Source organism: Panonychus citri, unplaced genomic scaffold (assembly GCF_014898815.1).
Source record: "Panonychus citri isolate SS breed McGregor unplaced genomic scaffold, ASM1489881v1 Contig00141, whole genome shotgun sequence".
Taxonomy (NCBI): domain Eukaryota; kingdom Metazoa; phylum Arthropoda; class Arachnida; order Trombidiformes; family Tetranychidae; genus Panonychus; species Panonychus citri.
Window position 1 is genome coordinate 18934 of NW_026515546.1, and position 10291 is coordinate 29224.

At 30.1% G+C, this 10291-nt stretch overlaps 3 protein-coding genes across 5 annotated transcripts; 2 read left to right on the forward strand and 1 right to left on the reverse strand.

The window, feature by feature from the left end:
• The first annotated feature begins 25 nt into the window (after positions 1 to 25).
• On the forward strand, positions 26 to 929 carry LOC128395690 (broad-complex core protein isoforms 1/2/3/4/5-like). Its single transcript, XM_053356152.1, has one exon. It carries the CDS (start codon positions 167 to 169, stop codon positions 812 to 814), a length of 648 nt encoding a protein of 215 aa, XP_053212127.1. The 5' UTR covers positions 26 to 166; the 3' UTR covers positions 815 to 929.
• On the reverse strand, positions 930 to 5388 carry LOC128395685 (platelet glycoprotein 4-like). 3 transcript variants are annotated; one of them, XR_008326698.1, is made up of 11 exons: positions 5027 to 5388; positions 3552 to 3860; positions 3245 to 3478; positions 3086 to 3177; positions 2688 to 2810; positions 2312 to 2618; positions 2168 to 2235; positions 2042 to 2093; positions 1811 to 1967; positions 1240 to 1440; positions 930 to 1046 (listed from the first exon to the last, which is right to left on the reverse strand). XR_008326698.1 is itself a non-coding variant. In XM_053356146.1 (11 exons), exons 1-10 carry the CDS (start codon positions 5135 to 5137, stop codon positions 1325 to 1327), a joined length of 1569 nt encoding a protein of 522 aa, XP_053212121.1. In that variant the 5' UTR covers positions 5138 to 5388; the 3' UTR covers positions 930 to 1046; positions 1298 to 1324. The 3 variants fall into 3 exon arrangements, 2 of the variants coding, with proteins under 2 accessions (XP_053212121.1, XP_053212123.1); XM_053356146.1 differs by having other exon boundaries at positions 1298 to 1440; XM_053356148.1 differs by lacking the exon at positions 1240 to 1440 and having other exon boundaries at positions 5027 to 5387.
• A 1586-nt stretch (positions 5389 to 6974) lies between these two features.
• On the forward strand, positions 6975 to 8471 carry LOC128395686 (putative methyltransferase DDB_G0268948). The gene is made up of 2 exons (XM_053356149.1): positions 6975 to 7335; positions 7707 to 8471. Exons 1-2 carry the CDS (start codon positions 7051 to 7053, stop codon positions 8259 to 8261), a joined length of 840 nt encoding a protein of 279 aa, XP_053212124.1. The 5' UTR covers positions 6975 to 7050; the 3' UTR covers positions 8262 to 8471.
• Positions 8472 to 10291: the final 1820 nt, after the last annotated feature.

A 10291-nucleotide genomic window follows, 5' to 3' on the forward strand; every position in this document is an offset into this window, starting at 1 on the left:
TCAATAGAAAAGGTTGTAAACAAATGAATCCTTTTTGTTGATGGTTACATAATTGATGGAATCGTTGCTTTCTGTTTTTGATTAGAATTGTTGATTTTAATTATTGTGTTTGTTTTCTGTTTTTATTGATTCGTTTGATTTGTGTTAATCTGTGTTGGTTGGAAAAATGTCTTCTGAAGGGTCTGGAAGCAAGATTCGACTTCGTGCTGAAATGTGTGCACCTTCATCAATCTCCTTGACTGATTCTGAAATATTATCTGATATCGTTTTTGTTTGTGGTGACGATTTTATCCCAGTCAAGAGTCATAAGCTAATTCTTAGAAATTGGTCAACCTTTTTCTCTAAAATTGTTGAATGTTCTCTATCAATTCAAGGGCCTTTTCCAGTTACTCCCATAGTCGTTTTAAAAGAAGTTCCCGGTCAAGATTTACAAGATATTCTCAAATTTATTTATACAGGAAATTTAGTCGTTGAACAATCAAGAGTCAAATCATTACTTAAAACTGCCAAATTTCTTGAACTTGTCAAATTACCCGAACAATTAGAAGCCTCAGAATTGGTTAAAGCTCCTCTCAACGAGTCATTGGAAATTGATCATCCAACACCAAGAACGGGAGCTCCTCTAGCAATCACAATGTGCCCACACCCACAACCACCATCGCCACCACATTTAGAGCCACAACCTCAACCACAATCAGAATCACAACCACAACCACAACCATCGCAAACACAATCAGAGCCACAATTACAATCATCAACACCCCCGCCACCCTCAACCCCACCGTCATCATCAAAACCACCTCAAGATGAGTAAACCTATTGTCTATTTCCTTTAAGAAAATCATTCATAAGTAAATAACGTTATACTTTGAACAATTTATGCCAATTGTATAAAATAAAAGAAAATAATTTTTTAACAAATCACACAATTGAACTTATTGTCCAAAATTCATGTTTATTGATGATATTTTTATACATTTTTAATTGTTATTTAATGTATGTCAATTGTTAAGAATTTAAAAATGATTGTTAATTTCATCAATTACCTAAAGAGATACAAAAGAAAAGAGAAAAAGAAAAGGTGAGAAAAAAGTCAATCAATTAAAAATTAAATCAATAGAAAATGATGTTGTTAGATAGTAGACTAATTGGTTAGTAATAGTTGTAAGTAAATTAGTTTGTTAATTGTTTCGGAAAATATGGATACGAGGAATGAGCGAAAAAAAGTTGATTTTTTACTCAAAGGTCGCTCTTTCTACCATTGGGATTGAAGGAAGATTCGAGAATTGAGCTGAACTTATGAATTTTCTTGTTCAATCTTGAATCAGAATTTTGTCTGAGAATTGTTTTCTTTAGCAACAGAATTTGAGGGCAGGTCAGGGGTCACTTCGGGTCTCCAACTTTTCATCACTTTGGCTCTAGGATCCTCGATTTGAACGTCTATTTCCATAAGGAAGTGGGAAAAGGGATCAAAGGGAATACGATCATCAAAGATGAGAGAATAGAAATTGTGGCAAAATGTATCACAGGAAATGAAGTGAATATCACAATAAATAAGAATCACATTTACTAAATCATCAAGTAGATTAAAAGAAAACTAATAATCTAATTCTGTTTGAAACTGTGATTTTGGTGGGAACAAGAATAAAGTTTATCTATAAGCTTCGACAAAGACTATTCAACTTTCCAACCAATGAAATTGCATATTATTGATTTTTGTTTTCTTCCTTCACTTAAGCAAAGGTAAAGAAACATCACCAAAATGAAAGATAATCAATTGATCAACAAATCAGTTGTGTTAATCTCTTACCAGATTGAAATTTATTATAGAAAAATAATCCTAAACCAGCGACAATTAAAAGTAATCCAATGATTAGAGCAGTAATGAGTAGACTTGATCCAAGGTTCACTTTTTTGGTAACCTTTGATTTAAATTCATCGGCAAGTTCATCAGTTAAAGTAAAACCCTAGAAAGATTAATCAGACAAACAACAATTAATAACAGAGAAAAACCAAACTGATCAAACAATTAAAGACAAACCTCTTCAACCCAAATAACCGGCATGTAAACATTAGTGTTGGTTTTTTCAATACTGTTGGTAAACAAAACAAAAGAAACAAATTAAAATGAATAACAATTAACTAATCCAATTGTTTCACTACTTACCTGTAGTCATTCTTGAGCCAAGCAGAGATTTGTAATCTCTTGAAAGCCGATAAAACCTTTCCGGTGATCTAATTAGAAGAGAAAAGAAAAAGAAAATCAAATTAATCAGATGGAAACAATTACGAAAATGATTTGAATCCTTACTGGTTCAATATCTAAATAGGTTTGGTATCGATCTGCTTTTCTTTCATCTAGACCAATAATCGCGTTGTAAAGGTCATCATCGGCTTGGAAAAAGTGAGGGGATGAGGCCACTAATGGAGCGAATTGTCGGCAACTTGATATGTCCAATAGTCCGTTGTGATTACAAGTCTTTGGATCGGGATTAATACAGAAACACTTGTTTTCTGGATTCTTTTCCGGTCCATAAAAAGCTTCCGGTGGAATAACAAATCGGTAAGTTGAGATTCCTTTTACTTTTACTTTCTCTTTGTACACCAATGGGAAAGATCTGTAAATAGATTAATTGTTTGTGTTAACCAATTTTCGCTCATTTTAATTAGTTAATTGTGTTAATTACCTGCAAAGATCAGTTGTAAATATCTCAAGTTTACTGTTCTTCTTGACATTAGGAGGAAATGCTGATCCATCGGTTCCAACGATGTTGTTACAAGTTGAATTTTCTATCCAAAAATCAACTTGACTTTGGAATTAAATTTGATTATTGGTTTTGGTTTTCCATTGTGACAGAAGGAAAAAGATTAAGGTAAAGATACACAATTAATTATATTGTCAAAGTCCATTTAAGTTGACAAAATTTTCATCAATCTTTTGTTTGGTTAATCATTACAATAGAAACAATAACAAAGCCTATAGACATTAATGTTCCCTAATCATTTTTGATACCAAATTGTTGTTTCTGTTTTCTTAATTGAGCTGATTAACTGTTGATTGGTGGCATATTATACTGGTACTTACGGTGAACCTTTCCAACTCTCGATATGAAGAAGATTCTTGATTTTTTTGGCTCCAGTGTGGACTCTGAATTCACCTTCATCGGTTGCGTTTTTCTGTTCGGCAGAAAGTCAACAATTAATATGATCATTGGCGTTGGAATTTGGATAAAAATAAACTTACATCCATAAAGAAAGCGAAATCGGTTAGATTAACTGATGGTTGTTTCAATTGAGCTAAAACCGAGTTCAGGTCATCAATAAATTCAATTGGATACGTTTCGAATAACAATTCTCGAACTGTGTGATTAAGGAACATTGTTGTTTTCGTTTTTTGTGTCGCCAATTGGGGGAAAAGGCTTCGGAATATTTGACCCATTCCTTTTTGCGGTAAATGGAAAGAAGCGCCCATAACAGTCTAGAAAAGGAAAAGGTTGACAATTTAGTTTAGATCAATTTTCTCTCTTTCATCCCCTCGTTATTTTAATTACCATTGCAGGTACATTGATGTGAGTAACGACGTCGTCAAGTGAGGCCGATTTCCGTGAAGTCTCTGGATCAAAATGATAAGTTTTCGTCTCTTTATAAACAACTTCGTCTCCACATTCATGGTAACCATCAATTTCCTTTACTCGTTTCTCTAAGAAACTGTATGGACCCTTTTGAACTAATATCGGCTTTTCACCGGCCAAAATTGCTTCTGGATTATCCACATGGAAAACGTAAAATTTCAAGTAAATTGGCACATTCGGTGCTAGGAATTTCTCATAATCTTCTGAGCATTCTGAGACTACAAGTTGCTATTGACAGAGATGGAAAAAAAAATTCAGATTTAGTTATATTATTTTGATAATAACAATTATCTAAAATAATCATATTTCCAGTTATGAAATTAACAACAATCGGAGCAATTTTGGAATCACTAATCGTTATGAATCATAATTGCTTGTGATTACCCTGGTTTCAATTGTTGATCTTCCCATTGTTTAGATGAACGATTACGAATTATATTATCAACAATTAAGACTTAATTACTTTCTATTTTAAGCAAATTTGCAACCTTATCACTGGGGAGAAAGTTGATTTAGTTAATCACACCACAGGAATTAATCATTTTCTGTCTGTTTCCAATCAATATTTGACGATCAACTATTTGGTTGATTAATTGTTATGATTAATTTTGGTTACCACGAATCATAGTAATCATTAATTCTTGTGGTAAAAATTTAACTAAATCACGATTAACTTGCTCTCTGCTCTTTACTGGTTCAATATTTATTAATTGATTATCTTAAGAGGGTTTCGAAAGAGACAAATTAACTTAACAATTAGTTGATCAAGATTATCCTGTTTATTTCTTATCATTAGTTAATTATAATATTTAAACAACGAGACTTTAATTGTTGATACAATCACGATGATAATTGATATGTGAATCAAATTATAATGAAAAAAAGTACTCCTGGTAAATCAAAACAGTTAGTTAATTGTTTCATTGTTTGATAATAATTTGATTGTCTTTTCTTTCAAAACCACATGAAAATTTAATTGTTCATAATTAGTGATTAACTTTTTCAAAATCTAAATTATCACAATCAAGGTTAGAAATTAATTTTCCATATCAATCATTACCTGTAGACTTGATTATCAATATTTACATTTAACTTAATTGTTACAATGTTTATCCAACACAAAGTATAATTAACGATAATAATAACTTTTCATAATTAATTTTCAAGTGGTTTAAGATAATTAAAACTAACAAATGGAAAAGTAAGAAAAATAAATCAATAGGAAAATTAACTAATTTGATTAGAGTCGATTGACTATTTTCGCATCTAAATCACAATTAGAAAGATCGATGTAAAATTAGACTCAATCAGAACAGAATTAAAATCGAAACTCTATTTTAATTGTTGCAATTTGACATTGGAAACATTTGTAATTAGATTTAATTGTTACCAACCTTTGAGACTTGTTTTTGAATCATATTGGGAAATTGTCCTAAAACTATTGCTGATATAAGGGCAATGGCGATCCCAATGCCCCCGAGGGAAAGGAAAACAATCTTGTTCATGATTAGTTGATTGTTGACAAACTCGATGACACAATTAAGTAAAAATTTAGATTATAAAAGACACAATTAAAAGTTAATTCAATTCGAGAAGAATAAGAAAACAAAAAATAACTGTTGATTCCCAGTTAATTCACCAACTATGATCGTTATCCTTGGACAATTAGAATTGCAAATTATAATTAATTACAATTAATTAGAATAAAAAAAATCATCTATGCTAAGCTGAAGATGAATAACAATTAACTAATCATGGGAAACTTTTCATTTTGTTCATCGTTGACTCCAACACTCTTATCGTTATCAACCAATTACAATTTGATTTAATAGATTAATATTATTGAGTAAGATGGAAAAATAGACAGAGAAGAAAGATGATTTAGACAGAGACATTTTCATCATCATCATCATCCTAATCATTTTGATTCCTCTTGACAATTAATATGATTATCTAATCACTCGAGTTGCTCTTACCTTTTCCAATGGAGGTTTAAGGTTTTGCCATGAATTTAGAGTCGTGATTTTTTTCTGATTAATTGTTAATCACCTACTAGTTAATTAACTTGATCATGGACGATTTGATTACGATCATTGATTAAATTGTAAGAACAACTTTTTCTTAATCAAAACCACTGACACTTAATATCGTTGTGATTGTTGTGCAAGATCACAAATTGTTATCGTTTCTAATTTTGTTTCTAATTAATCTGCTTCGATTAAGTACAATTAAGGGCAATCAATGAATTCAAATTTTTCTTCAATTGTCTCATATCAATCAAATTTCAACGATTAGTTAATTGTTGTAAAATTTTTGGGGAGTTTTTTGGTAAATGCAATCGGCAAGATAAAAAATCAATTGATCACAATTAATTGATTAAGTTTAACTGTACCTGAAGGTTATTTATATAATCATCATAGACTATTAACTAATCAGTAATAATTTTCAGTTCTAATTAAATGTTTACCGTTTGTTGTCATTAGTTAATTTTAGTCTAATCAATTTATTTGGAACCAGGAAATTGTTAATTAATTGTTTGATTAGATTGAAAATATTCAGCTAATGATATTTAGCTATTTAAATTATCAAAAGATAGAATAGTTGATAACTAAAACTAAGATATTAAATCTCTTGATTCCAATTAATCGTTGAGCGTTTACACCTTAATTGTTATAATAATTAATTTCGTATTCAAATTGATCTTCGACTCTTTTTTCTTAGATAACTTTCCCTTCATTAGGAAAGGAAATTAGGTGATGTCCCTTTTGCTTTTTAAGAGGAAAAGGAAAAAGAAAGAGGCTTAACTAGCGACATCTGTTGGCCTGGATTCGATTTGAGTTCAATTGGAATTTCTTTCTAATTCAACTAGATGGCGCCTCTTGTGGGATCGAAAGTTTGAAAATTAAGAAACAATTAAGAAACAATTTAGATCATAGTTTGAAACAATTAGACATTAACCTGAATATGAAATTGAATTTGAATCAGCAGAGACTATCAGAGCTACTTGGGTGAAATAAAAGAGGTAATTTCATAGCGGAATAAGCTGTTTATTATTCAAGATTTGAGCAATTAACTAATTCAATTTGTTTTCCTTTGATATTATTATCCTTAAATGGATAAGTTGTTGATCATAACTAGTTAATTTAATAACTTTGATGATCTTGAAAACGACAAAAAAAAATTAATTCATTAATTATCTTGATTATCATGTTTATCTCAAGTCAATCTAGCTAAATAACGTAATTGGTATAAGAGATGATTATTATTATTACGATTTCCAGATTATTATTATCAAATATCATCAGTCAAATCAAATGATTATCATTAATTATATACTCAACTGAATAATAAAGATAATTAGATCATTTTAATTCTGATCAGTGATCACTTCAGATTCGTTTTCTCAATTATAACAAAAATGACACATCGTCAATACGATTCAACTGGAGTCGCTTCAATTTATATTGAAGTTAGACCAAGTCCACCAAAAGATTTGATTAAATCAATAATCAATCAATTATCACAATCAGTAAATCCAAATCCAAATGGTAAATGGTCAAGAGCTGTTGATGTTGGCTGTGGTTCTGGTCAAGCAACCTTCCTATTAGCTGATTATTTTGACCAAGTGATTGGATATGATATCAGTGAACCTCAACTTCAAATTGCTAATCAAAGAAATCAATTTAACAATGTAACATTTAAGGTAAGAAACAAATCAAACTGTTATCACCCTTAATCCTAATCCAATAATCCCAATGATCGACCGAAAAATAAAAAGCCAATCTCTTAATTATCAGGAAGAAAATTACTCAAAATCGAGAGTTTTCCAAAAAAAATTGACTAATCATTGACAGAATTGAACTAGTTAATCTAATCATAATCAATAACCTTTGAACAGAAAAATAATATTTACATTATAACAATAGGAATTTGATAAATTTAATTGTTAACAAGAGAGAGATAGAGAGAGAGGACAATCAATCATGATTGACAAGGCTGATTTTTGCCCAACAATTAACAAAATAGATGAACAATTATCTTTAATCAACTTATCTTTCCCTCTGTTATTATTAGATAAGTTCTGGTGAAGGTATTCCCCTGGAAGATAATTCAGTTCAGCTGATTACTGTTTGTGAGGCTCTTCATTTCTTTGATATTGAAAAGTTCAATAGAAAAGTTGATTCTCTCCTTAATTCTGGTGGTTTATTCGTGACAATTGGTTACTATCCAGTACCCAAATTAACCCAAATCGATAAACCAGATTTAAATCTTGATCATATTGGACAATCAATTGATAATCTAATGCAAACATGGCAAGAACATGGTTTCCCTGTGAAAGTATTTGCAGATATGATTAATACCAAATATCGGTGTATTAATTTACCATTTGAAAAGGTTTGTCATGAGGAAACTTTTAAAACAACCTCGAGGCGATCAGCTGATTATATAATTGATCTAATCAACTCACTTGGAACCAGTGAAAAATTCCGAGAAAAATTTCCAGAAAAAGAGTCATCCATCATGAATCAGATTCTCAATCAACTTCATGATACATTTGGAACGAAAGATTTGTCTTCAATTCAACTTGATGTTACTTTTGAATATTTTATCATTTGTTTTAGAAAATGATAATTTCCTATTAATTATATTGCCAGAAAACTTTGATTATAAACAATCAATGTAACGATTATATCATATTGGTGAAAACAATGAACAATCAGCAGAACAATAATTATCTTAATCATGAGTATGATGATGATTAATACGCTGAACTTATCAGCTAATTGAAAAACTAGTTAACGATCAATGAAAACAAGAAATAAAAAAATTCCCTTTTAATTATCTTCAAGTTTTATTAATTATCGAAATGGTTATTTAGATAATTTAGTTTTCTATCAACTTTTTTTTTGTTTACTTTTTATTATTCCTGATAAAAGTTAGACAATTAGTTGATTGATGACAAATGAGAGTCAACAAAAACAACTAAATTTATTGATTTGGATAATGATAATTATGTTGATTGAGTAATGCTAACTTTGGTCTCTTCATTTGTCCAATCTATCGAGTAGAGTTAATTTTTGATATAACTTTTATTTAATAATTATCTGATTTCTATGAAATTTCTTAAGTTTTGGTGTGTACTATTCTTCACGAATAAATGAATTTTCATCAATTTTCGAACTGTCGACTTTTTTTACAAGGTCGCAACTAAAAAGTCAATTTATGGACCGTTTCGAGCTGTTTAAAAACTTGCTTTTTTATAATTTACATTTCCATGAATAATCTTAATAGAATCTGCAAAAAATTCCATGTTAAAGTCTTTTAAATTCTGAAAATGCGCGAAAATTGATGAAAAAAAAAAGTCCAAACTTATGAAAATCTAAAGAAATGCCTGGTTTTCGGTGATTTTTTTTTCTATTTGTGAAAATTTTCAATGTTGAACTTTTTTCATCTTCTCAATCATAAACTAGAGGCTCTTAGCTATAAGATTGAAAGGTTTGATTGAGTCGTTTTGTTACCGAGAACTGATTTACATCAGATTGATAGTTAGACGCACACCTTAGGCCTTTCAAATCCCAAGATTTGGGTTCTTTTTGTGGATCAACACTTATTAACATTTTGATATTACAACTCAATGAATCTAGAATTTTGTAATTTTCACTTTAAACGTTGTACTTTGTCGTTGTACCTTAAATATCATAACTTAAACTTGAATTTAATCACTTTATTAATCTTAAACATTAGAAAATAGAAAACACATTTTACTTGATCACTTAGATTAATTCACAATCACTTTGTTAAACATTTAACTCAATTTGGTTAATCAATTGATGATGACGATGATATTAATCAAAACTAATGATAATTAAAGGTAAATTGTTACTCTATTTATACCTTAATAAACGGAAGGAAACTAATTCAGAGGAAGACACAAGTCGGAAATGGTCAAGTTAGACAATAAAAGAAAGAGAAAATGAATAAGAAAGAGACAACTTAAGGGATCATTATCTCATTGAGATCGTAACAGAAAAAGAAAGTAAAGAAAATGAAGAGATTTGAATCTTTAAATTGTAATTGGAAGAGGGTAAATTTATCCTTTCAAACCCCATACCATGATGAAGACATTTTCAATTGTCAATTTCATGAGATTCAGATCTCTGAATTGCTTTGGCTTGAAGATAAGGAAGTAATCGTTTCATTCTTGAAACTTTAGTTCCGTTACTAGTTGAGGGTTGATTTAAATCATTTGATTCTTCAGCAATGTTAGTTTCTTTCATCTTGAGTATTTCTTCCGAAGGTTTAACACAATTGTCGTTGAATTCTGAAATTTCAATTTCCTATCCATTCGGTTGGCCAAGATAATCGTCCTTCTTTACTCCTTTATCGAAGTCAAATAACAAAGCACTTGTAATTGAACTCAAGTCATATACGACATTTTATGATGCATTCCGTCCAGAACATCAGTAGCCATATATTCAATTTCTCCATTGTAACATATACAATCGAATAGCAGTAATTGCTTCTGACTACAGGTGAGTGAGGATCTGCAGGTAAAGTGTAACCAGTAAACCATAGGAATGCAATGAAATGCATTGACATTGGATGTTCATTATAAGGTGAATAGTAATTAGTTACTTCTCGAAACTTGAACAAAGTTG

Excerpts from the sequence above, each read along its gene's own strand:
- LOC128395690 (XM_053356152.1), top strand. The coding sequence starts at position 167 with ATGTCTTCTGAAGGGTCTGGAAGCAAGATTCGACTTCGTGCTGAAATG.
- LOC128395685 (XM_053356146.1), bottom strand. The coding sequence starts at position 5,137 with ATGAACAAGATTGTTTTCCTTTCCCTCGGGGGCATTGGGATCGCCATT. Across the intron at positions 3,178-3,244 it reads ATTTCGCTTTCTTTATGGAT|AAAAACGCAACCGATGAAGG; the intron begins GTAAGTTTATTT and ends TCTGCCGAACAG. Across the intron at positions 1,441-1,810 it reads CTATAATAAATTTCAATCTG|ACGTTCAAATCGAGGATCCT; the intron begins GTAAGAGATTAA and ends TTATGGAAATAG.
- LOC128395686 (XM_053356149.1), top strand. The coding sequence starts at position 7,051 with ATGACACATCGTCAATACGATTCAACTGGAGTCGCTTCAATTTATATT. Across the intron at positions 7,336-7,706 it reads TTAACAATGTAACATTTAAG|ATAAGTTCTGGTGAAGGTAT; the intron begins GTAAGAAACAAA and ends TGTTATTATTAG.